The 27,851-nt window shown below is 39.1% G+C and overlaps 1 protein-coding gene across 1 annotated transcript; it reads left to right on the top strand.

Annotated features, from left to right (window-relative positions):
* The first annotated feature begins 42 nt into the window (after positions 1 to 42).
* Positions 43 to 27,332, top strand: EEF1E1 (eukaryotic translation elongation factor 1 epsilon 1). Its single transcript, XM_032765252.2, is given in 4 exon segments — positions 43 to 273; positions 5,047 to 5,247; positions 17,581 to 17,676; positions 26,638 to 27,332. Coding segments are annotated over 4 exon segments (669 nt in total). The 3' UTR covers positions 26,779 to 27,332.
* The last annotated feature ends 519 nt before the right edge of the window (positions 27,333 to 27,851 follow it).

Genomic DNA, 27,851 nt, shown 5'->3' with positions numbered 1-27,851 from the left:
CAGATTCTCGGCCAGTCCTGCCTTGCCCCCCTTCCTCCGCCAATGGATGGAGACGTTACTTAGGCGGTGGGGCCGCTCTGTCCAATCGTGCTGGAGTTTGTTAGTTTTGAGTGACTCGTCCTTCTTCCTCTTCCTCTTCCTCTTCCTTTCTCGGGCGGGTTGTCTCGAGCGATGGCAGCTGCGGTGGGGCCCGGGCCGGAGGAGCTGATTTTGTTAGAAAAGCTCCTGGGGCTGAAGAAAGGGAACAAGTATGGTGCCCTGGAGGAGCGGAAGGTAAAGGATGCGAGGGGAGAACTGGGGACCGACTCGGGAATGTGCGCGCGCAACAAACGGGCAGTCCTCGCGCTTGTCCTGTTTCCTCCCGCTCCTCCCTCTCCCTTTGGCCAGCGCTACCAGCGTAGACCTAGATGAGGCCTAAAATGCAACGGACACTTCCCCCTTCATGTTGAAGTATAAAATAGTGCATAACTGTGGGAAGCACATTTGCAAGGAGAATATTGCATGGGGCCACCTGAAATTAAGGCTGTGATTTAGTCACAGGTCTTTTTAGTAAAAGTCATGGATAGGTCACAGGCAATAAACAAAAATTCATAGGCCTGTAACCTGTCCATGACTTATACTATAAATACCCTTGACTAAATCAGCCGGCGGAGGAGCTACTAGGGAGGGTGCATCCTGGAGGACTGCTGCTGGAGGGGCGCCCTGGGGTCAGTGCCACCAGCTGCCCGGGGACTGCCCCAGCAGCGGCTACTCTGGCTGCCCGGGGACTGCCCCAGCTGCAGCAGCCATGTGGCTGGCTGCAGAGCTGCTCCAGCAGCCACAGGTGTGGTTGTCCCAGGGGCCACCTGAGGAGGCCGCTGCAGAAGTCACGGACGTTGGGAAAAGTCACAGAATCCATGATTTCTGCAACCTCAATGACAGACACAGAGCCCTCACAATAACAAATGGGCTTGCCAATATAAAATCAAAGTAACGTGAAATCTGTCCCAAAACACTTGCATATTAATTTCATTCTTCCCAACTTTGCCTGCCCTTTATGCTCAGGCCTTTGAGTTATTGTAAAATGATATTAATTTCCTTTTCTTGCAGACATACCATGTTCTCTAGATTTGTTGATCAACCCAATGAAGAAAGTAGCATTTTATTTATAATACCAGTATGGGGAACAGGTAGTTTGGTTTTTCAGCATTATGTTTTAAGACTATGGTATGTTCAAGTTTGCTTCTGGCAGCTTTGAAATCATTCAGTTCAAACTAGATCAGCCAGCTGCACAAGATGTATTCTTTATTATATTATTAATGTGTATCTATTTTTCTGTTTTACCTCTGAATTTTTTGGTATACTATTTTATCAGGTATGCAGTACAAAATATTTTGTATTTAGGGTTGGCATGATTCATTCTATCTTCTCTACATGGCAACTTTTATCAGTTTTTACTTCCTGGAAAGAGCAGACTTCTGGCTCAGTACTGCTGAGCAAGTAGTTGTTGCCACGTGCTTGTTGATGAATACAGTGGTACTGCCACTGAGTTGCTCTGAATGCACATTTGTGTAATCCTTTGCTTCTCAGTGTTGACCTCAATATACATTTGTGTACCATGCATTTGTTTGCTGAAGAGGTTTTTAATTGTTCAGTAGTAATATTCAGCATTGAATTTTGATTCCTATAATTAGAAATCTATTCTATTTTGGCATTAGGAGGCAATCAACACAATTCATGGTCTTCCAAAGCATAATTATGTGTAACAATGAGGAAAGTAGTCTGTCCTTAATTCAGATCCTGGAGATCTGATAGTATCCAATAGCTAAAAGTAGTAACATACTGCAGAAAATTCCTTATTGGATATCTATTGTACTTTGAATATTGGCTGTGTGACAGTGAACATGAGATCATTAATTTCATAAAATTGGAAGGAAATAAGTACATCAGGGCATCTGTTATCACTGGAAAAACTAGATGTTTGTTGGCCTTTTTAAATTAGATCAGGAATTAGTTTAGACTCTCTGGAAATATGCTTAATGCTTAAATGCCAAAAGTATTTGGCATACAATCTTTATGAACCATTTTTGAAATATAACTTGATTCTTCTGCTTCTGAATAGTTGGACATTTGTGATATTTCAGTTAATATTCTGAAGTTTTTAATTAGATCAATGTTCATTTTCTACATGATTTTTTTAAGAAGTCTCAAGTTTAGCTGTAGCACATTTCTTTTTACAAGAGAAGAACTAACTGCTGGTTACTGCTGAGCGGGATAGCTACAGGGGGACACTGAGATTCTGTTTGTTTGATTGGACCTTACGTTTTTTAAAGTCTGGGTCTTTATCATGAAAATAGCAACATAATTCTTAGGTTTATGATCTGGTTTAATAATTAGAATACATGCTGTCTAATGCCTTTATTCTGTTTAAGATACTTAATGATAATTCAAGTTCCCAATGAGAGGCAAGGTCTTGTGGAGAGAAATGGGTGCTCCACTGCATGCTTTCTGTAGTGCCATCATATTCTAATCAGTTTCTTACTGGATGACTTCAAAGAATATTGTGCACTATACTTACCCACTGTTGAAAGTCATGCATGGACAGAATGGTTATCTGTCTTGTCAAGTAAAACCAAAGGGTTAATTCACAGTACATTACTGATTTCCTTTAAAACAATTGCCCACACGTACAGCCTAAAGTGATATAGTTGTGGCACTGGCAGTAGGGAAGACTGGTATTAAGAACTGAAGCCAGTTTTCTATTTTCTATAATGCTGCCTTAATAATTAGAAGAAAATGTTCTATGTTGAGAAATTTTCTTGGTTTTAAAAGTTGTACACATAACAAGATTAAACTTGGTTTGGGATCTTAAACTAAATTAATATAGTCATGGATGACTTCTCTAGGAATATCAGTCATTGTTAGGATCAGAAATGTTAACTGTAATAGTTTTGAATATATTTCAGATAATATATGCCTATTACATTTTGTACTTTCAGGGTGCTCAGATGAGTAAAATAGGTAATTTTTCTTTTTACAATTTGAAGTACAACATACATAAAGGTCTACTAACTTTTTCATTATATATGTTTTCAGTGATTTATGATAAAGTTTAATACAAAGCCAGGAAATCGTTTTGGTGTGAAATTTGTTGCAGTTCTTGTCCAGTTTAATGGTTTTCATCATTAAATTGGTGGTTGTATTACAGTGATGAGGACACTACTTTAGAATTAGACAACAGTAGGTTTGACTTCTATAGCTCATATTTTATTGAATTTGGTAAATATGGACTCAACTTTTGTAATTTGATCAGCATCTGTATGGAGAGTCCATGGTTCTGCTGCTCCCCTTTTCTCCTCTATTCATTCTTGCCTTCTCACTCTGGTAACTGAGAAAGAGTTGTACAGGGCAGACTTTGTCCTTTCATAGTTTGCAGGTCAGCCTCAAACACCATCAAGTGACTTGTTTATTGGTTACCAACCCACCTGGGAGAACTGTGTTTTTCTGTGGGCTATAGCCAGCTCTTTGGTAGTGGTACCCAAACTTGTTCCGTCGCTTGTGCAGGTAAAACCCCTGGTGGCCCGGGCTGATTTGTTTACCTGCTGCGTCTGCAGGTTCGGCCGATCGCAGCTCCCAGTGGCCGTGGTTCACTGCTCCAGGCCAATGGGAGCTGCTGGAAGCAGCAGCTAGTACATCCCTCAGTCCGCGCTGCTTCCAGCAGCTCCGATTGGCCTGAACCTGTGGACGCGACAGGTAAACAAACCAGCCCAGCCCACCAGGGGATTTCGCCGCACAAGCAGCGGAACAAGTTTGGGAGCCACTGGTCTAGGGTGATTCTATTTGAATGAGAGGTCATCGGGTTTTATCGAACCTCCATTATTATCCCTCTACTTGGTGCAAAAATTTTTCAGTTCAATATGGAGGCTACAGAGTCCAGGTGAAGGCACAGAACAGTTTACATCAAAATGAGCTTCACAAAACAAAAAGGAGGTTGCAGATTGATTAAGGGTTTTTCTACACTGGGAGTTATTTTGGATTTAGCTATTCCTGATTAACTCCATGTGTGCCTTATTCCAAATTACCTTAATTCACTGGCACAGTATTGGAAACACAGGGTGCTTGTGAAGTGTGAGTCTCTTAGTTTCCACTGTTACTAGTTGAACTGTGCTCAGACTTCCTTAGCATGGGTAAAGATTGATACAGCATTTGTATCTCCTTTTTTCCTCTTGGAGCAGCATTTGCTGTTACAGTTACCTGGCAAAGTCTCTTCAGGAGGTGGTTGAACAACTTGACAATTATTTGTATAGGAATTCACAGGAACAAAGAACATGTGCTATATTTAAAGGGTATCACAAAAAAAAACGAAGTAATTTCACTACTATAATATTTTTAAAATTTAACACTAAACCCTAAGCATGGAGAGGTGCAATGCAGAATTTTTTTAAGGTGAAACAACACATTTGCTGTTGCTCCTGAAACAACTTCCTCCCAGTAACTTAGTCAGTCACTAGACTTGTATAACTCAGGAAGACAGATAACTAGAGTTATGTTCCTACACCTAACTGTGTAAAGTCACAACATTCACAATCGTTAAGCAGTTATTTAGAATAAGCATTGAAAAAATCTGACAGGTATGATTTATTTATGGCTGTCCAGAAAAGTTGGATGTTTGCTGATTCTATAGTTTGAAGTTTTATTTTTACACTTGAAAATGTGTATCAAAGGTTACCTATGAAGATTTCTGGTAGACGATAGTTCTTATTCTGATGCTCTCACGCATTTTGGCATGGGTTGCTTATATTGAACTAGAAATACCCTGTGTATATGTTCTATCTTGCATGTGTATCTTTTTTTTTTTTTTTACCTGCAGTGGAAACTGAAAAAAAAAAAATCAACCCAAGGATTAAGAATAATTTAAATATTTTACATGTGAAGTATTATTCTTAGCATTAATATTTTTAATCGCTTAATTAAAAGTGAACATATTGGGATACCATGTAGTGAAGTTGTTTAACAAAGACTAACCTTTGAACATGACAAACTTACATGGTATTTGTTTTCTTCTAGATTCCAGTTCTTCAAACAAACAATGGTCCCAGTCTAACAGGATTGACTACTATAGCTACCCATCTAGTCAAACAAGCTAAGAAAGAACAGCTACTTGGAAGTACTGCGGAAGAGAAAGCAATAGTTCAGCAGTGGTTAGAATACAGAGTAACTCAAATAGCTGGACATTCTAATAAAGAAGATATAAGAATAATTCTGAAGGTAAGGATAACTTAATTGTTTTACCACCAGAATATTGAATTTTGGAGTGACTGGACACTAAAGCTGTTGTGTTGGGGACAGTATATTCATGTACATATGTGTATTTACTTTAATAATAGAAATGGGTGGATATTGACAATCTCAAATCATTTGCCATTAAATTTGTTGCCTTTTTTTAACTTTATTGAAAAAACAGCCTGAAACTTAAGGAAATGGTTTTAACTATAGAATACATAAAGCAAGCCTTCTGCTCTACTGTAAAAACTTAATATGTAAGAATGTAACGGAGAGGGAATGTAATTGTGCCTATAAAGTTCAGAGAGTGTTTAACTATATAGTCTCTTCTAAATCCAGAAAGGCTAGTTTCCTCACATCGGTAAGCTACTACTGAAGTCCCAATATATGTAAATAGGCCTGCACTCTGATCCAAGATAATATTTGTTTTATTTTTATTGAGAACGACTCTTTGCTTCAGTAACAAGGTGGGATCTACTTCAAGTCTAGATATTATGGTGATTGGATAAATGGATGGATGCCAAGATGAGTTAATATCACCATCTCACATATCAGAAGACATAAGTGAAAGCATAGAGAGAAATTTCCATAATCTCATGTTTTCATATTTATAAACTACTAATGTATGGAATTTTTATTGACTGTTCCTCACTGCCTTAGACTTAAAAAATTGTTCTCCCTTATTTTCAGAAGCTGTGATTGGGACGGGGAAGGGTACCATTAAGTTTTACCCAGTTAAAATGAAACTAAAATCCTTTCCATTTGCTTCTTCAGACTTCTTGGATCCTTTCATCAAAAATGTCAAAAGTAGTTTAATTTTAACTATCATATCAGGGTAGGAGGTTGAAGAGGCCTAATTTTATTATTAAAAGTGTACAACATGGCACTGAAATTCCATATAAAATTACGGAAACATTTTAAATTTGAAGAAAGAGAACTTCTTTAAAATTATATAGAAAGTACAAAATGTCATAGCTGTAGAATACTAGACTACACTGCAATTAAAAACTCATGACTGGCCCATGCCAGCTGACTCTTGTGGGGATCAGGTTGCAGGCCTATTTCACTGCAGTGTAGACTTCTGGGCTCAGGCTGGAGCCAGGGCTCAGGGACTCTGAGATCTGGTTAAAACTTTATATCAAACTTTCTGAAGGAAAAATAGCTTTTTGGAGGAAACATTTTCATGGAAAATTTTGTATTTTCTTGGAAATTCTGGGGGGTTTCTTTAATTCAGTGAATCAAAAAACTTGTGGGTAGAACTGGGTGAATAACTCTCTTCTCTTCCGCGCCCCTCCTCTCGTTGTCATCTCCCCCCGTCAAGGTATGATTCCCCACTCTGAACCTTGGCGTCCAAAAGATGGGGAACCTGCATGAACCCCTCTAAGCTTAATTACTAGCTTAGAAATGATAGAGCTGCCACCACCCAAAAGTATAGTGTTTTGGGACACTTTCTGGCCCCCAAAACCCCTTGGGTCTCACAACAAAGGGAAATAAACCATTCCCCCCTCCTTTCTTCCTCCCAGATTCTCCCCTCCCTGGGTAACACTGGGAGATTCCTGTGATTCAATTCCTTGAATCTTAAAACAGAGAGGAAATTCGCCTTCCCCCGCCCCTACTCTCCCCCTCCCAGACTCTCCCTGAGAGAGAGACAGTGATCCTAACACAGAGAGAAATCAGACTTTTCCTCCCCACTTCTCTCCTTTTCCCCACCAATTCCCTGGTGAGTGCAGACCCTCTCCCCTTGGGTCTTACACCAGAATAAAACACATCAATCAGATTCTTAAAAAGAAAAGCTTTTAATAAAAGAAAGGAGGGAAAAAAAAGTAAAAATTGTCTCTATAAAATCAAGATGGAAAATGTTACAGGGTCTTTCAGCTTATAGACACTAGAGAGATTCCCTCCCCCCCCCCCAGCACAAATACAAGTTGCAGCAAACAGAGATACAATCCTTCCAGCAAAATACACATTTGCAAATAAAGAAAACAATCAAAAGACTAAACCGCCTTTCTAACTGGTACTTACTAAATGGAACAGAAGAGGCTGTTTCAGAAAATTGGAGAGTCTGTATACATGTCTGGTCCCTCTCAGAACCCAGAGAGAACAAACAAAAAACCCAGAAAGCACAAACAAAGGCTTCCCTCCACCGAGATTTGAAAATATCTTGTCTCCTGATTGGTCCTCTGGTCAGGTGTTCCAGGTTTACTGAGCTAGTTAACCCTTTACAGGTAAAAGAGACATTAAGCCTTAACCATCTGTTTATGACAACCCCCTCCTCCCCCCACGATTTGTTGGCAGTTCCACATACACATGCCCAGTGGTTAGGACACCTACCTGGGATGTGCGGGGAGACCCATGTTTCAGGAACAAAAAAAGAAACATTTTTCATTTGTTTAAAATAAAAGAAGGAAAACTTTTCAATGAAAATTTTTGAACATTACAATTTTTTGTTCAGAAGTTTTCATGGAAAACACTTAATGTTTTTTGACCACCTGTAGTCTTGATTATGCGGGCTTCTTCATGTGGGCAGAACCCTGCTGAGTTCAGTGTGTGTCTGTGTTCGTATATGGGATCATCTGCACAGAGTAAGGATTCCTGCCTTAGATTGTAGGATTCCTGCCTTAGATTGTAAACTTGTTGGGGTGAGGATCTTGTCTTGTGTGATTGCTCAGCGCCCAGAACAGAGGGGTCCATGATTATGACTGGGACATCTTGGCCTTACTGAAATATAAATATTTAATAACATCTGTGACGGGTTCGATCACAGAAACCCTCTTGGGAGCTGCCACCTAATATGCCAAGACTACTTCTGCTACTGCTTTCCTGCCCTGTCAGCTTAGGACTTCAGTGCCCTGCCTGGTTTGAGCCAGACTTGCTAGCCTGCTGCAAACCCAGACCCAGCTCTGAACCACGTCCCCTAACAGCTGTAGGCTTGACTGAAAGCAACTTACAGAAGTGTTCCTATCTTTAACACTCAGATGCCCAACTCCCAGTGGGGTCTAAACCCAAATAAATCTGTTTGCCCTCTATAACACTGATAGAGATGCACAGCCATTTCCCTGCCGCTGCCCCACGGTATTAATACATACTCTGGGTTAATTAATAAGTAAAAAAATGATTTTATTAAATATATAAAGTAGGATTTAAGTGATTCCAAGTAGAAACAGACAGTACAAAGTGAATTGCCAAGTAAAATAAAATAGAACATGGAAGTCTATGTCTAAGAAACTGAATACAAATAACACCTCACCAGTTACAGTAAGCTTCCTTTTACAGACTAGTCTGGGTCCAGAAATCACTCGTACCCCCTGTAGGTATTGTCTTATGTTCCAGTTTCTTTCAGGTATCTTTAGGGGTGGAAAGGCGCTCTCTTTAGCCTGCTGAAGACCAAATGGAGGGGTCTCCCATGGGCTTAAATAGACTTTCTCTTGTGGGTGGAGACCCCCCTCTTCTCTCCTATGCAAAGTCGAGCTCCAAGATGGAGTTCTGGAGTTACCTGGGCAAATCACATGTCCATACATGACTCACAGTTTTTACAGGCAGAAGCCATTGCCCACATGGTAACTTGTATGTCTCTAGGAAGATTTCTGTGTGGATTGGAGTATTCCAAGATGTATTGTTCGTTAAGTGCTTCTTTATTGGGTACTTAACTTTGTAAATTCCTTTCTAAAGAAGCTGATCAAATACCTTACAAAGCTTACTTAGAAATCAAGCAAGTATACAGCCAGTATTCATAACTTCAAGTATAGAAATGATATATGTGTACAAATAGGATGAATAGATTCAGTAAACCATAATGTTTACAGAGATGTTACATGGCACATGTAGCATAAAACATACTCTAGTTATGTCATATTCCCATAAAGCATTATGGCATACATCGTCACAACATCAATAAAATGGTCACGGTTGTGGAGAGCAAAATGGTTTCACTATAAGACATGCTTGATTATCATTACTTTGGAAAGTGAATCTGTTTTAAATGTTTTTAAAAAATAAATAAAATTAATATTTCAGGTTATAGGCTCTTCTCTTAGCTTTAAATATAAGAAGTAGATATTTACAGATTCTGTCACTGTTACTACATTTATTCAGTCTGGGTTATGGTTTGCAGAAAGTATTCTGATTGCTGGGTTTTGCTGTATATTTACATTGTGAATACTAGAATCACGGCTTTACAACTCCTTTCAACTGGTATACTATGTTATGTCTGCTAACCATACACACTTTCCCTTCGCTTGAAACTTGGAAACTTTCCTTTTCAGTTTAGTCTAAGACAATATGAATGTAAATCTGTACTTTTTATTTTAATTTTCTTGCTTTTTTGGAATACAGATTAAAAGGCAGATTTTTCAACTTGGCCGTAACCAGGTTTCCACAGTGCAGCAAGCATAATTGCTTGAGTATTGGATATCAAAGTACCATTTTATGTCTGTAAATCAGGTACTTAAGTATTAAATGACCTAAATTCTGGACACAAAAGCAGTCTTAGACCAGAGTTATAAAAAACAGGCCCTATCTGACAACTTCCACATCGCAGTTTTGATCGTAGCAGCAGTGATAGTGGGGGAAAGAGAAATTGTCTTACACATTTTATATTTAAATATTGTATGTAAATTTTCCAAACAAAATAAAAACTTCACTCCTTGTACTACAAAGCAGATCTTGGGAGAGGAAGAAGAGTCTCAGCACTTAATTTTAACCAGTGATAGCAGTTTTCCTGGAGATACTCATTTATATGTGGTGATAGGTGGCCAGAGTTCTTGCTGAAACAATATTGCATGAAATACTGCCTCTGTAGAAATGTTCCTAAAGAACAGTAGTTATTTCTTTGCTTCTGTTTGTTCCTCTTGCCACCATGAGTTTATAGTTGGAACAAGAGACAGCCTAGTACTGAGGTAGATAAGTATCCTGTGCCAAAAAGGAATATGGGATAAAAACTAAAGTAGGCAGGCAAGTCTGAGATTGTGGTTTTACAGTGTATCTGGAATGCATAGTGGCAGTCTTGGGACAATAGCAGCCTAAAGCCGCAATTTGTAATGAGTTGTGTGTTTCATGTGCCTAAAGCAGTTCAGTCACCTCTGCTGTAAACTAGGCTGCCTCTAGTTGACTCTCAAATGAGATGCTACAATTCTGTAAAACCTCAGTAACAAACTGTTTAGTGCTTGTTAAGAGATTCTGAAACAAAGGTCTTGTTGAAAAGAAAATGTATAGAATACTCAAACTGATCTTTCTACCTTTTTGGAATAGAACTCCTGCAGAGCATCAAAACAATCTTGTCAATTATTTGCATTGCCTTGATGAGGGTTTTTAATTTTTTTGATAACATGGACAACCTTCCTATCCATTTACAAGCAAATAACATCCTTGTGGCAACTACAGCACTTGTGTATATGGAGAGGTTAGAAAAAATACACAGGGTGGCAGGGCTGTGAGCTCCTGGGGCAGCTCACTTGCAAAGCCTAGCCTGATCTGGTGCTCTGTGTTGTGTGGTGGTGGTGGCACTGCGGCCCAGCTAGAGCTGGGCAGCGCAGCTGTAGCACCGCCAGCCACCGCTGCTCCAGGCAGCGCAGTAAGGGGGCAGGGAGCAGAGGGGGTGGAAAGAGGGCAGAGGAGTTTGGGGTGGTGGTCAGGAGGGAAACAGAGGGCTGAATGGGGGCAGGGGTCCTGGGGGGCAGTCAGGAAGGAGTGGGGGTTGGATGGGGTGGCAGGAGGCAGTCAGGGGACAGAGAGAAGGGGCAGTTGGATTGTGCAGCGGTCCCAGGGGGGCCATCAGGAATGAGAGAAGGGATTGGATGGGGTGGTGGGAGTCTGGGGGCAGTCATGGGACAGGGAATGGTGGTGTGTAGATGAGGCAGGGATCTCGAGGGGTTTGGATGGTGCAGATAGGTGGGGGCTGGGCCATGATCCCCTCCCCTATCCAGCCCTCCTTACAATTTACGAAACTTGATGCGACCCTCAGGCCAATAAGTTTGCCGTCTCCTGATCTACTAAATAAGAAATGCATCATTCTCCATTTTCTAACAATAAAAATGGGAAAAATAATCTGAGTAAATGTGAGTTATGCTATATATATATTTAAATTTGTATAAATGTAGTATACCCTGGTTATTAAAAGGAAGCAGCAAATTTAGTGTAAAGGCTGTATTTTAATTGGAAAACTATGTTTTAATGGTTACCAGCCAATGAGAATCAATCAGTTAACCTTGGCTTAAATCTGTTTGTTCTGCTTGCTGATTTTAAATCATTTGATTTAAATCAGTCCACTCTGGGAGCTCATCTGTCATATTTTTTAGGTTATTAGTTTGACTAAAATCCCCAGGACCTGAGGAATTTTTAATTGCAGTGTAGACATATCTCTAGAATACCAGACATTTTATACTTTCCATATAAAATTCATCCATGGGAATCCTTATAGTAGTCCATGATGCAGGAAATGAACTAAACACTCCCAAAGTATTCAGAAAATAACAAATAATCTCAGCCTATACTGCAGCATTATAGAATGCTACTGCTTCATAATATAATCTTAAATATTATATTACCAAGTAGGAATCCTGTCATGATAGCCAAAGCACAGGGGGAAAAAATTAACCCTTATTCCTCTAAGAATAAAGCACACTGATCTAATTCCAGTTGCTAAATTAACTCATCATTTTTATTCCATCCGGTGTCCCAAATTCTAGAATTTTTCAAAGTAAACTCAGTGTCAATTTTTAGATTTTATAAAAGTGAAATATTTTTGAAATATTATGAATATTTGGATGTATAACATTAAGCGAACTTGCTCAGTAATGTAACTAAGGAGCAAACTTTTTTTTATGATCTGTCTTACCATTCCTAACATGTAAGCTGTACTGTGTGTGCATAACTGTTTTTTACACAAACTCATGGCGTCTGCCTTTTAGAAAAATTTCCAATGCCAAAAACAATGCAATAAGTATATAGTAACTTTTCTGATGAAATTTTGTTCACTGAAGTACAAGTAAAAACAGTGTGATATTATCATGGATGGTATTAGATATTTAGCTTTTAATTTGCACAATGAAGATTTTATAATTTTATGCAGGATGTGGAAAAATATTGGGGGGGAGACAACTAGGACTGAGTCTCTGGTATTCTGATTGAATTCAACATAGGTTTAGTTATTTTGTTATGATGATAAAGCTGCATTTAGTAAGTGACACAACCAAAAATATCGGTTGGAGACTGATTATTAATATATTTTTATGCAAGGTGATATGTAGCCCTTTAGTAAGTTGATTTACAGATTAGCTCTGCAAGCCTTTTCCCTTAACACTGCATTAGCCTTCACATTTTTGTGTGACTAAACAATTTCTATAATACTGTTGTTGCCCTTCTTGATATTTAAAGTAATTTGAGAGCTAAATAATATGAACAAGGCAGCAGATAGTCTAAATAAAAAAAAAAAAAGCTATATAGCTAGGAGCAAGTGACCTTATACAGTTTTAACTGTATAGAGGTTAACATTTTCCCTGATTTACTGTATAAATAGAAATCAAAACAGAGGACATTCAACAATTGCAAAAGTGCAGAAGACAGTCAAGAAGAGGTTGATGGAAATAGTAAATTGGCATAATGAAGTCAAAATTTGCCAAATTCTTCAAATGTAATATCAAATGGCATGTAAATGCTCACCATTTTAGTAGTTTTTGTGCTGTAGTATTCCCGAAAAAATGGATTATGGAGATGCTCTATAGTTAATACTGAAGCTAGTTTCTAATTATAAAGCCGATGATCAGTCCCATTCCCCTTGCCCTAAATTTCCTCAAAAAGCAGCCAGTCTGCCTGAAAAGGAATATTCCACATATCATGCCAGGATACGTTTTTTAGAGAAACTTGGAAACATCAAAAAAGATGTTGTAAAGTTGTGTTTAAGTCTTTGACTTTTTGAAAATGTTGTTGTTTTGTTGGCCTTATAAAGGAGAAGAGCTTCCCTGGTTTTGGTGGGGTGGGTTCCAGGGGTATTGTAAAGATGTGTAACAAGGAAGTGTTTGGGTGAACATCCCATCTATCTTAGAATCAGAGTATGGGGTCTTGAATTTTCTCCTTTCGGTAGGTCTAGAGGGAGGTGGCACAGGAAGACTGGAAGAAATATATGGAGGAGAGGAAGCAGTGTACATGTCTTCACTCTCTTCCTGCCTCCACCTAGCAGAGGAACAAGGTCAGAAAGCTCCCAGACTCAAGAGGAACTGCAAAACTGGGCATTTTACTTTAGCATTTAGAAGAGACACACATAAATTTAAAGACTTTTCAGTTTGTTCCTCCACCTCTGCCCCACCTCTTGTTTGCTATTTGGCTTTTCTTGTCTTGTTTAGTGGGGTGGGGAATTGGATACAGGGAAGGAGGGAAGCAGAAGACTGGTGAGATATGGGAAGAATGCAGAGAACGAGATAGAATACAAGAGAAGAATGAAAAAGATGAGGTGCTGGGGGCTGGGAGATATGGAAAAGGACAAGGAAAAGCAAGGTTCTTTATGTGTATTAAGCTTCGGCTACTTAGAATTCTCCAGATATAGAACTTTTTCACTGTGAATAAATTTCCCCATCCTCTATTCACTATCCCCAAATCCCAACCAGGTACAACTCCCCTACTCAGTACCCATTCTTACAACCCCTCATGTGGACTTGCTAAAATCTGTGGGAGAGGGGAAACACTTTTGTGAACTTCATAAAATATTGAGGCAGAGCTGTCCTTTTATAGATTCTGTGTATCAACACCATTTAAAATTGTTGTGGTACAATTCCCCACTCTGAACCTTAGCGTCCAAGAGATGGGGTACCAGCATGAATTCCTCTAAGCTTGATTACCAGCTTAGAACCTGTAGCACTGCCACCAACCAGGAATTCCAGTGCCTGGTACACTCTGGTCCCCCCAAAACCTTGCCCGGAGAAACCCAAGACCCAGACCCTCTGGATCTAAACACAGGGAAAGTAAACCCTTTCCCCCACCATTGCCTCTCCCAGGCTTCCCCTCCCTGGGTTCCCCTGGAAGATCACTGTGATGAAACTACTGTTCACAAAACAGAGAGGAAAATTCACCTTCCTCCCTTCCTTCTCTTCCCCTCCAGACCTTTCCTGAGAGAGAAAGTAATCCTGGCACAGAGAGAAATTAGCCTCTCTCTCCCCTTCCCTCCTTTCTCCCACCAATTCCCTGGTGAATCCAGACCCGTCCCCTGGGGTCTCACCAGAATAAAAAACAATCAGGTTCTTAAACAAGAAACTTTTAATTAAAGAGAAAACAGTAAAATTATCTTTGTAAATTTAAAATGGAATAGGTACAGGGTTTTAGCTATAGGCACTGGGAATACCCTCTCAGCCTAAGTATCAAATACAAATTAAAATCCTTTCACAAAATATCACATTGAACTCCTTCCAGCCAAATGCACATTGCAAATAAAGAAAACAAACATAAGCCTAACTCGCTTTATCTATCTAGTACTCACTAATTGAACTTAAAGAGCCTGTATCAGGGCGATTGGAGAGAAACCTGGTTGCACATCTGGTCCCTCTGAGCCCCAGAGTGAACAACAACCAAATTCTAACAGCACACAACAAACTTCCCTCCCTCAAGATTTGAAAGTATCCTGTCTCCTGTTTGGTCCTCTGGTCATGTGACAGCCAGGCTTACTGAACTTGTTAACCCTTTATAGTCAAAAAGATATAAAGTACTTCTGTGCTATTAACTTTCCTTATCTGTTTATGACAAAAATGTTAACAATCATTAATCTGGGAGATTCCCAAACAAAAAAAACTGAGTTAAGTTTGAAAGTGTGTTTCAGTGGAGTCTGTCTGACATCCAGAAAACCTATGCTGTCTTTACAAAATTTTTGCACCTTAAAAATAAAAATTCCAAACTATAATCTTAAAAATATTCTTCTACTCCACCAATACATGACTTTGAGAATTTACAGAATTCTTAGATGATTAATTGTACTTTGGAGTTATATTTCTTTCACAGTCTGTGCGCATCTTACAAACGATAGATATAAAATATACAACCAGTGGCATATTTCCATTACAGAACAAAGAAAGCTAAAATTGAATGGATAATGCAAGTGGAGTGAGTGATTAGCGATAAGAAGGATTATATTCTGTGGGGGAACTAGCTGGATCCTTTAACTGTACATTTACAGACTGTCATATGTTTTTTAGGGTTTTGTTTTTTAGGGTTTTATTATTTATTTTGGGGGTTTGCTGGGCTTACCCAGCTGAATCACTTTTCAACTTCAAGCCCTGGTCTACACTACGAGTTTAGGTCGAATTTAACAGCATTAGATCGATTTAACCCTGCACCTGTCCACACGACGAAGGCATTTTTATCAATTTAATGGGCTCTTAAAATCAATTTCTGTACTCCTCAATGAGGAGATTAGCGCTGAAATTGACCCTGCTGGGTCGAATTTGGGGTAGTGTGGATGCAATTCGACGGTATTGGCCTCCAGGAGCTATCCCAGAGTGCTCCATTGTGACCGCTCTGGACAGCACTCTCAACTCGGATGCGCTGGCCAGGTAGACTGGAATGAGCTCCAGCATGGATTGAACGGGAAGTACTACATCTGATCGTTGTATGGGGAGATGCTATCCGAACTCCGTTCCAAAAGACGAAATGCCGGAATATTTGAAAAAATCTCCAAGGGCATGAAGGACAGAGGTTATAACAGGGACCCACAGCATTGCCGCGTGAAACTTAAGGAGCTCAGGCAAAGAACCAAAGAGGCAAACGGCCACTCCGGGTCAGAGCCCCAGACATGCTGCTGCTACGATGAACTGTATGCCATTCTAGGGGGTGCTCCTACAATTACCCCACCCCTGTGCTTCCCTCCTCTGCCACCCCTCCTGGGCTACCTTGGCAGTTATTCCCCCATTTGTGTGACAGATTAATAAAGAATCCATGAATCTGAAACAACAATGACTTTATTGCCTCTGCAAGCAGTAATCACAGGGGGAGGGGAGGGCAGTTGGCTTACAGGGAAGTAGAGTGAACCAAGGGGTGGGTTTTGATCAAGGAGAAACAAACCGAACTTTCACACCGTAGCCTGGCCAGTAATGAAACTGGTTTTCAAAGCTTCTCTGATGCACAGCACGCTCTACTGTGCTCTTCTAACCACGCTGGTGTCTGGCTGCACGTAACCAGCTGCCAGGCGATTTGCCTCAACCTCCCACCCCGCCATAAACATCTCCCCCTTATTCTCACAGATATTGTGGAGCACACAGCAAGCAGTAATAATGATGGGAATATTGGTTTCACTGAGGTCTAACTAAGTCAGTAAACTGCATGCCAACAAGTTTTTAAATGTCCAAAGGCACATTCTACCACCATTATGCACTTGCTCAGCCTATAGTTGAACTGCTCCTTACTACTGTCCAGGCTTCATGAGCCATGGGAGCAAGGAATAGGCTGAGGTAGTGCGACCGTGCAGTGCTGCCGACTGGGAGAGCAGCCTGGGGCAGAAGCCTCTAGCTGGCATGATATTCCAGGAAGGACTGAATCTCCATTAGATGAAACTTAAAGAAGAGAATGACCTGGAGTCATTCCCGTTTTTGTATAGGTGCCCCCGACCGACCTCACCAAGGCTGGCCAGGAGCACCCATGTCTGCCCAGGCGCCCCCGACCAACCTAACCGAGGTCGGCCAGGAGCACTCACAGGACGATGATGACGGTAAGCAATCGTATTGCAGTCTGCCGTCTGCAAGGCAAGGGAAGGGGATGCTGCTGTGTAGTACTGTCTGCCAGCAGGACCCAGGAGATGTACGGTGACAGTGAGCTGAGCAGGCTTGCCATGGTATGCCGTCTGGACGGATAACCCAGGAAAAAAGGGCGATAAAACAATTTTTTTGCTGTTTTGTTTCATGGGGGGGGGGGGGGGGNTGTTTTTGCCCCATCAACCCAGCATTCCCGTGGGTGGTAGAGACTGCAGGAACTGTGAGATAACTACCATAGTGCAATGCTCTGAAAGCCTTGGTACTGTGAACGCGCACCGCTGACTTAATGCACTTTAGTGGGGACACACACATTCGACTATCAAATCGATTTCTAAAAAATTGACTTCTGTTAAATCGACCTAATTTCGTAGTGTAGATATACCCCAACTCTTCCTAACAAAGTCTTTTCTGTTTGAGAATAATTAAGACTGCTTCAGCTATTATGACTAGCTGACAATCTATTAACTGATATAAATTGACCTAAGAGGCAGTTTTTCAAGCATTTTAATTCTATGGGGGATATATCATCAGTTGCATTAATATTTGGTCCAGCTGCTGTTGTATTGATTTTGTAATTCTTTTTTTTTTTTTTTAGGATCTTAACTTATACCTTGAAGACAAAGTCTACCTTGCCAGAAACAACTTTACTTTAGCAGATATTTTAATGTACTATGGGCTACATCACATCATAGTAAGTAATATTTAATTACTTTTCTGTTATAACAGTCATAATCATTAATACATGTGAGTAATAAACATTTCTTGCTTTAGAAGATTGCTAGCTAAGTAGAAATACTACTTTTTCCATTCTGTAATTAACATTCATAAAAGGGCAGAATTTTGTGCAAGTGTTTGAGCTTTAATGTACCTTAAAATGTGGCTCCCTATTTAAAGTAGTATTTAGCTGTGGAATAGGCCAAGGGAATGTCATATCTATAGTGTTTGGATAAAGAGGTTTAAAACTGTCCTTTATATAATGCAATATAAGGACTCTGTATGTGCCTTTTTATTTCCTGATTATCCTAACTTGATGGCACAAATTTTTATCATTACCATTCACAGAACTGGAGGAGGAGGAAACAAATGGATAAAACTCGAAGAACGTAGTGACAAAAAATTAAGGCAAAACCTTGATCTTGATAACATTGGTGAAATGATAGCTGGTCCAAGAAGGTGTAGGTGAAGATAAGCTAAATGCTAGAAGGGTGTACAAACCTGGTGACAAGATTTTTTTTTTTTTAAGAAAAAGGTGCTCAGGCTTCAGGATTTGAGGTTAAGACTTGATCATACATGATGATAAAAAGAACAGTGAATTTCGGATGGAGAACTGCTGCTTGCAAGAAGCAAGAACGAGAATTGTTACACAGAGTCTATGAAATGCAGGAGAGAAATCCTTGGATTCTTTTTTAGATTAGATCATTTTATGTAGCTAGAACTACAATGTTAGGAAGAGTTGTAGCTCACTTCGGAGTCAGAAGGCATAAAGATATGGCAAGATCAAGATACTTCTGGTAGTGACAGGAAGGAAGGAGTAGTATCATGGAGGTAAATCACTGTCTGAGGTGGTGGTTTTTGATACTTCCTATGCTATAAAGAATTAATGTTGCTACAGAAAATGGGTTCTAACTTCCTGGGGAAAAATCTGGATGGGATTAGTCAAAGTTCTAAAGTAGAAAATACAGAATTTATTTTTCAGAAAAAACACTGAGGAAAAGGGATAGTGCAACAAGATAGATTAGCCAGTACCGCTATAAAATGTACTGCTTTTAGAAAAATAATCTTGTCCCTGATTCAGAGTAAATTTAATTGCAATCTGTAGAAATGTCCAGGAATGAAAAGAAGAGACACGATTAAGGAAGCAAATGAAAGGAGTTCTATCTTGGATGATTTTATTAAAATGTTAGAGTAGATCAGTTGACTTGGAATTAATTGTGTGAAAAAAGATGATCTTATAGAATGTTAGTATTCTGTTGTATGATTATGTTATTAAGATTGATTACTTTTATGTATCATATGAAGGATTTAGTAACAGAGGATGTAAGAGTGCAAGTGAGATAGTACAGTTAAAAATTAGATGAAGAAAATCAAGCATGTTTAAATTCAGTTTGCTCCAGAATTGACCATCTAATAAAGAGGAAAAGATACCCGTTATTGCTTAGAGAAATAGAACAGGTGGTAAAAACAAATGAGTTGGTTCTCCTGGGCTGTGACTTGAACCATTCATATATTGGTTGGGAAAAGTATGTAGAATAATATTGATGTCTAAAAATGCTTTTAAATTTCCTGGAAGATTTCCTGTCTCAAAAAGTAGAAAGTGCAAGTAGCGGGGTAGTTATCCCAGACCTGATAAAAATAGGGAGGAAATCTAGGTGCAACAAAGAACAAATTGTTTTGAATATTGTACCCTTATGGATATAGCCAGACATCAGTACTTAAATTTTAAAATGACAGATGATAACTTGAAAACTTTATGTGGGAGGAGGTGTTTGTTTTTTGAAGTGGGGGAGTACCTGGGATGACATTGCCCTACTCAAACTTCAGGGAGGGAGGTGCTGTGCTTCCTAATGCAGTACTGCTTCTGGGACCTATCTTGTGGGCCACCTTTTGGGATCTGTATTGGCTAGTAGGCCGTGAGAAATTTTGAAGATTTTCTTTCTTCCCATTTCCAGCCCCTTCTGCCTGTTGGAAAAGGAGCTTATCTGCCTGCCCTTCCTCCTCTCCCCACAAAGCGAGAACAGTTCCCAGCTCTTTCCTTTCTTGGCTGCAGAAATAAGGATGGGAGGAGGACAAAGGAGTTGCCCTTCTTCTCCCTCCCTCCACCCAGAAATTTGTTAAGAATCAAATTACACAATACTGCCTCAGATTACATACTACCAGTAAACACTTGATCTCCCACTGTCAGTGGTATGTTAGTACAAAGATTAAGGGCAGAGTATGACTATTGTGAAGAAATCAAACTTTTTAATAAATAAGGAAAACTAAAAACACTTTTTTTTGTTGCATTCAACCTCTATTCCTTGGGAAAATATGCTTGTTTTTAATACTGCTGATTCTACTCTTTTTGCTTTTGCTTCATATTCTCCCTTCCTCTTCCATTTCCCTGTACCGTTGTTCATTTTCCTTTTTTTCTTCACTTTGCAATTCCCCTTGGGCAGTAATTTCCAATTCCTTCCATCTCCCTGTTTCCTAACACAGTCAGTAATTAAACAGTTTAATATTAGTGTTCAAATTATTGTAGAGTTAACACTACAATGAGGTGAATGAAGAAAGTGGTGTTCGCATTTGCCATTTTCAGGCTGTTAGCAAACCAGTGAAAACTATACATTATCTTTTTACTTTCATTTAACATATTAAAAATTATCTTTACAACCAGGAAGTTTAGAAACTGACATATAAATAAAATCTTGGGTTCTGCAGAATCTGAGTTTATAAAATCGGCCACATGGTGCATTTATGTGAAGAGTTTGATATCTCCTCACTCTCTGAGCCAAGAAGTCTCTTCCAATCCTATGTACGACTTATCTTTTTGACATAAGAGTCATGAGTTCATGATTTTACACATTTTTTGAGTACATTTTGTGGGGGTAGATGAATATGGTGAAAAATAGAGTAGAGCTGACAAGTTAAATCATGGGTTCCAGAGAAAACAGAAGTTTAGCGGTACTGCTAGGGTACAAAAAGGACAGTCAATGAGCTTTCAGTAAGAACTTTAATTCCTCCATAGGTTATTAGTTTCACTAAAATTGTCTCTGATGTGGAAACAACCTTTATATCTGTACACTGTAAGTTAGAACTGAGGTGCTTATGCTATATGAGGACATTTGGGGACTAATCAGTAAAATATCTGCTTAGTTCTGTTTAACATCATAGTGTTTCCTGAGATAAAGATATAGACTTAAGATTACTCTCGCAGTTCATAAACTGCATTAATCACCCGTGACAAAAAAATAAAAATAAAAAAATACATCACACAGTAAACTACCTCTGAACTTAACATAGAATTTCCTGTCTAACCAAAAATAAAACTACAGAAGTTTCAGTCAGAGTATCAGGTTCGTGTCAAATAAACACGTTCAGATCAAATAAATTATTCTAATATGAATTCTGTCTAATAAACTGGGAAGGTGGCCTTCTTACATGCAGGTCCCCAACTTAAGACTGGCTGAAAACTTAGTATAAGAAGGAAAAATCAGTTCCCAATTCAAGTTCATTAATATTTGAACTACTTATCCAGCATTTATGGTTCACATTCCAGTAAATATTTTGGTTAATGTCCATTAATAAACTTCCATCTTGTCTTAATATTGAGCTGAAATTATTTCCTAATACTCTTTAACATCTATTTACACAAAACGGGGAAATGTTATTTGGGAGTACAAAACTACTTTAATGATTCTTGGGATGTTTTACTGATCGCCATGACTTTTGCCCATGATGACTCTGCGACTTTTAATTAAAAATTAAAAAAGAGATGAAACAGCCATAACAAATAGTCACCATTTTTCCTTTACTTCTGTATTCTGTTATAACAAATACTACTTAAAGCTAGGGGCCGGAGCCTGTAAATCCTTACTATTGCATGTAGTGGCTCTCTGTGAAGCATAGTCTTGCTGAATTTGCTGCAGGATCTGACTTGAAGTTGATATCGCGTTTTTTAATCAAAGTATTGCTAAATTTGTCAGATGTCTTATCAAGCCATCCCAGTAAGATACTGTCAAGTTGTTATTACCGTCCCCCACCACCATTCCCTCTGTTTTTTTCTAAGCACTTTTAAATTTGTGCAAGTGTTTGAGCTCTCATGATATCCTTATGCTAAAGGGTTCGGTACGTAAACAACTTGGTGAGACTCTTGCCCACAGAGTTTAGAGGGTGAGAATTTGTCTATAACCACAGTGCGCAGGGGCGGCTCCAGGACCCAGCACGCCAAGTGCGTGCTTGGGGCGGCAAGCCGCGGGGGGGGGGCGCTCTACCGGCGCCGCAAGGGCGGCAGGCAGGCTGCCCCTGGCGGTTTGCCTGTGGAGGGTTTGCTGGTCCCGTGGCTTCAGAGGACCTCCTGCAGACATGCCTGTGGGAGGTCCGCGGGACCAGCGGACCCTCTGCAGGCAAACCCCCGAGGGCAGCCTGCCTGCTATGCTTGGGGCGGCAAAATCCCTAGAGCCACTCCGACAGTGCCATTGAAGTTATATACCCTTTGAAAAATGTAATTTATAGGCCTTTTAAAAACTCGGTTCTAGGCTCATTGTATAATAACTACTTTGGTGAGCCTTCATCAGCTCTGCATAGAAATATCAAGGGTTTTCCTCCTCTAAAAAAATCCTTAAATTGAGTGGCTGTTTGCTATTAAAGCAATTTTAATAGCAATAATTATTTTAATAGCAGAACAGCAGCTTTTCTTAACTTGGGGGAATTCTCTAATTTAATGAGGAAATACAGAATATAGCAATCTATAACAAAATGTTGTAAAAATGCTGTGGAGATGATCTCTAAACAATTAACATAAGAGTTATGATCTGAGTAAAAACTAGGGCATGCCACAAAGTGCTTTTTTAATATAATGCACCAGCAGAGTACATTATGTAAATAAGGTAACATATCTCGCCTGTTTTTTTTCAAGAGTACAAAAGGAGTTTCGTTCTCAGAATAGATATTTTTGCCTTCTGTTTTTTCACTCTGCTAAACAGCCCCTAGTAGAACTAATCCGCCTGCTTTTTCACTTTTGTAAATCAAAAATAATTATTCAAATCTGGGAGTTACTGGTGTGAGAATCTTGGGCCCATTGTCTGCTAAATTTCAGTGTAATTCCGTATTTTACAGCCCAGTGTCTTCCACATTAAAAGTAGATTTTTACTAAAAAAGGACATATTTTAACTGCAGTGCTGCTACTAAAATACCATAGTTTGCTCCAGAATGTTCCAGTACATTTTGTATTTTAAATACTGATTTTTGTAAGGCCTCAGTGTGGTATACACATTGCTCTTGCCATAATCTTCATTGCTTTATAAATTGTGCTGCTGTTTATATTGGGTACCAGTGTCAAACTGCACTGAATATTTAGGACAATCATATGGGATCAGAGGTGTCTTTTCTATGCATGTCATTGAGTGCCCAGTATGTGAGGAACTTCAGGCAGTTTTACAGGGTATTTTAATTAAGACCATTCTATTCTGCTTTTAATAGCTTTTGCTTTTTGATTTGTCAGGTCTCTAAAAAGCTGAATTTTTTCTCTTACCAATTTTGTTCTTTTCTACATGGATAATGCTGATTTAATTTTCTAGTGCAGCAGAAAAAATGGGTTCTCATGTAAGTGTTTGTGTACTTCTAACTGTGATGTCAGTTGCAGTATGCAGAGCTGATTTCACCTTTCTGCACCAGTAGAAGGCGAGCTTGCTCATTAAGGTTCAACAAAATTGGAATGGACCAGAAAAGGGGATTAGAGTTTGAATTGTTGAATGTTTTTTGCAGAAATATAGTAGCAATAGTATGTGTTTTCTGGCAAGTGAGTTCCTCTATCTAGAGATGAGTGGTGTCTGCTGTAAGTGATGCTGCAAAATCTACTTGTTTTCAAGCTGCTGAAAGGACTATTGGGCTCTTAGATGTGCTTGGCTTAGTTCAGAGTTACAATAATTCAGCAAAGGCAGTTCTGGAAAATCAATATTGTGAAGAGGAAATGTTCTCTTTTCTACTCTTCTTCCCTACTCCTATCCCACCCCATTCAACCTCTGGTATTTTTACTATCCCCATGCCCTCTTATCTTTGCATCTCTTACTCCAGTTCTGTGCGGTACGGCCCTATGATAGAGTACTATGGGGGAAATGTACCTGTTACAGCCAACACTTGCAGTCCCAAAAGTTGACTGTTACAAGATGAAGACTCTAGCTACTGAAGCTATTCAGAATTATCCCTTCTTTTTCCCTCTTTGCTCCTATTATCCAGCAAGTTGGAGTTGACATATCTTCTATGTGGCTTCCAGCTTCAAACTGAACTTGGAACAATCAGTCTTCAGATGCTGTGAGGGCATATCTTCAGATACAGTAATATCCCACTGGAACATTCCTCTAGCACAGTACTCACATATGCTCTGGCCAGCATGGATTGATTTAAATCATCAGCTTTAATCATGTTTTCCATTTGTATTTTTTTACTTATCTTCAGAGGTTGATTTATTTTTTTTTAATTGGTTGGTAACCATTAAAACATGTTGATTTACAATTAAAGTGTAGCCTTTATACTAAAATCGGCTCTTTGTTTGCTAACCAGGAGGATACACTAGCTCAACAAACATTTTTTAGCAGTTTATATAGCTTAATCTACATTTATTCAGATACTTAATTTTCAGTTTTCTATTATGTTAGAAAATGGTGAATGAATCATTCTTTATTTACTAGATGACTTATTTGTTACTTTTGATTTGTGTAAAGCTCTTTTTGGATGGAAATCCAATTGAAAGTGCACAAAAATTAAAAGGTTTTTGTGTTAAACTGCCTTAAATTTGCTGGGCACACAAGGTGAAAACTCTCACAATATGCTGTGGATTTAAAACTCATTAAACAAAGGAAGCATTATGCGTAGTTAGTGAATTGAACTGATTGTGAGCTTGTATACACTGTGCAGTTAGTACCAAATGCATTGTTGTTAACAAGAACAGGAGAGAACAATATACTGTGTCACTTCAGAGGAGAATCAACTTTTCCTTTCCTTGGTGGTAACTCCCTCTCCACTCTTGCAGTCCTGTTTCCTGCTTCTCTTTGACTTGAAGTGTTCCTTAGATTTGATGTTCTTGTGGCTGTATGCGTTTTCACTGATTTTTATTCACAAGCAGGCCCTAGTGCCCCTCACTTGTCCATTAGGCATCTTTGAACTGTATTCCTTCAATAGATGTTCAAACAGTCATGCTCTCTGTTCATACACTTTAGATCTTTTGTGGGTGACTTCTTGTTTAGTTTTCAGGGTCTGTTTTCATCAAACACAGCTTTTTGTTTTTGGGTTTTTTTTCACCTTCACCAATTATATTTCCTTTCACGTTTTTTTACCCCTTGATAAAATCTACAGATGTACCAGAGAGAGTTTCATTCTACTTCCCCTCTCTTAACAGTGTCTGCCTGTTCACATACCAGGTTTTCTTTTTTTCTTACCCCCCCACCCCCATGGTTCTGACATGAAAACTTTCCTGTTTTTCCTTCTCACTTCCAAATCCCTTACTTTTATTCTTCTTTTCTTCTTTCCTTTTATCACCTCCCTTCCTACCCAGGCTTCTGTCAATCCGCTAGCTCATTTCTCTGTTCTCCTCCTTCTCCAATAGCTTTTTCCCCAGTTCCCTGTCATAGAGCTCTGCGCGGATGCAAATAAGTATTCACTGAACTGAAGGGCTCTCTTGGGAATTGCAGTGGCAAAAGGAAAGAATGTGAGGCCATCACTTCCAAGAGCCTGCACTGGCAGTTTCTCCCATTTGGCTGTACCGCCCCATTCCTTCCACGCAGCTGTCTGCATGACTCTCTCTCCTGTCTGGGATCTGTACAGACACATCAGAGGATAGGGCTGAGGGTGGTACAGCCTCACAGGAGGAGCTGCCAGCATGGGGCACTGGCTCCTGGGATTGGCAGCCCCATGTTCTGCTCCTTTCACCACTGCGGTTCCTGAGAGAGCCCTGCAGTTCAGCGGATACCAGTTTCTATTCACAGATATAAATTTGTATCCGCACAGGGCTCTGTCACATGGATTCTGAGCGCCCTCTTGCTGGCCAACTTTCTCCCCAGGACATCGTTCTGTGCTACTTCATCACAACTGCACTAGGGTCTAGTTCCAGGATGCAGATGACTACACATATGCGCTTCTAACCATGGCAGACAACCCTACTAATTCATGGTTATATTTCTAATGTGGACAGATCCTCAGTCTATAGCTTTTGGTTGTGACGATTTGAATGATGCCACTTGTGTCCTGGATACTAGTAATCTGAGTACATCTAAAGAAAATAAGTTACTGTTGCATGTGACTGTTGCATTTACGGACTTTTCTAGAGTTGTTGAACCACACCCAGCAACTATTGCTGACACTCTTAGATCAAACGGTAAAAAAAATTAGAAGCATACCTTTAATTTATTTGTCTTGAATATACTTGGAAACAGTCCATTCGTCTGTTCAGTACTGCTTTTTAAAAATGTAAACGAGGCATTTGGCCTGAGATGCAAGACTGCAGTTCAACAGACAGCTTCCTAGACTGGAGCTCAACCGTGAGGATTACTTGTATGTCTTTCAGAACTTTTCCTAAGGATACTATATAGTAATCTCTTGCTAAACATGCAAAATTCTAGCCTTTCTTCACTTTCCTAGAGGTACTGGAACAAGAACCAGGCCTGTATGCTTTGTAATCTCTGCTTTAAACCCATATATTTGAGCCTCCAGTTCTGTTTTATGTTGAATTATGCAAATTATGGTTGAAAATCTTCAGACTTCCATAAAGCTAACATATGGTTTTAAAACTCCACAACCAAAAAATGTAAAATCAATGGACTGCACTGCTAGACTGTCATAATTTTTCATCCTATTTAAGAACTGACTTTATAAAACTACTTTTTATTCCTGTAACTTATCATATGTTTCTCCGTTAATAGGATATGATTATTTAACATCTTGTATTTCTTCCCTTCTTTAGGCTGAGCTTACAGTGCAAGAGAAGGAGAAATACCTTAATGTGTCTCGCTGGTTTAATCACATTCAACATTATCCAGGTATCAGGCAACATCTGTCTAATATCGTCTTCATGAAGAATAGACTCTATACTAATCCCCATTAGGGGTCTTCTGTGCCATATTGGAAAGATGATTGGGAATTGAAAAAATGGGAACTGTTGTCTAGATTTCAAAACCACTAACTTGTAAGCATAGATGTATAACCTTCCTTATGTGAACCAAAACAGATGATGCCTAAAGTAATAAAATTGCGTTGAATAACTATCTTAAGTTTTGAACTGCATTAAAGAATGGTATAGTTTTTGTTAAAATGCAACAGTAGTGAAAAATGGGAATCAAGAATCAAATTTTAATCTTTTTTAAATTATTTTTTTTAGTGAACTATTCTTTTACCCATGTAATAGCTGAATCTTTAATATAAGACAAATGAACAGCTTGTCCTTCAATATTCACTCCATTTTGCTATTTATTGACCTACTACATACTTAGCACTTCATTATTTTCATTTTATTTTCCATGGATGTTTACACCAGTTTTGTAAATATTATGGTAAGAGCTATATTTTGTGCCAAGGACATCAAAAAGGGAACAGATAATGTATCAGTTGCAAACAATATTTATGTGATCTAATAAATTTATTTTAAAAGTCTAGTCTTAATTTGCTTGCAATACTTTTATTTCTTAAAATATTGTTTGGTATAAAATTAAAAGTTAAAATATCTGAACTCAAATACAGACGCTCCCCGGGTTACGCCAGACCTGACTTAAGCAAATTCACACTTACAGGAAAAGTTCCATAAGCCAGAAATAGGATTTCTGAGTTGTGGAAATTTTTGCATAACGTGCAGGTATATGTTTCCTACTTATACAAAATTTGAGTTATGCAAGGCTTTTCAGAATGGAACGATTGCGTAAATCGGGGGGTGTCCGTAAGCTTTTTTAAAAAATCATTTGCATTGGTTAGTGTGAGTTAGCCTACAAAGGAATTTAGACTATGACCAGGTAGAAGCAATAGTTAATTTTTGGTTTGCATATTAAGTTTGACATTATTTCCCAAAACTGAATCCTGACACTTTTAATTTGAAAAAGTTACAGAAGTGTAAAATCTGCCTAAGCAACACTATGCATTTTTTTCAGATTGTCTACACATTTCCACCCAAAAAGAAATACAAGTTTG

This window comes from Chelonoidis abingdonii, chromosome 2, assembly GCF_003597395.2.
Source record: "Chelonoidis abingdonii isolate Lonesome George chromosome 2, CheloAbing_2.0, whole genome shotgun sequence".
Classification (NCBI taxonomy): domain Eukaryota; kingdom Metazoa; phylum Chordata; order Testudines; family Testudinidae; genus Chelonoidis; species Chelonoidis abingdonii.
The sequence above is the reverse complement of the archived record's forward strand: the minus strand, read 5'-3'. Positions and strand labels throughout refer to the sequence as shown.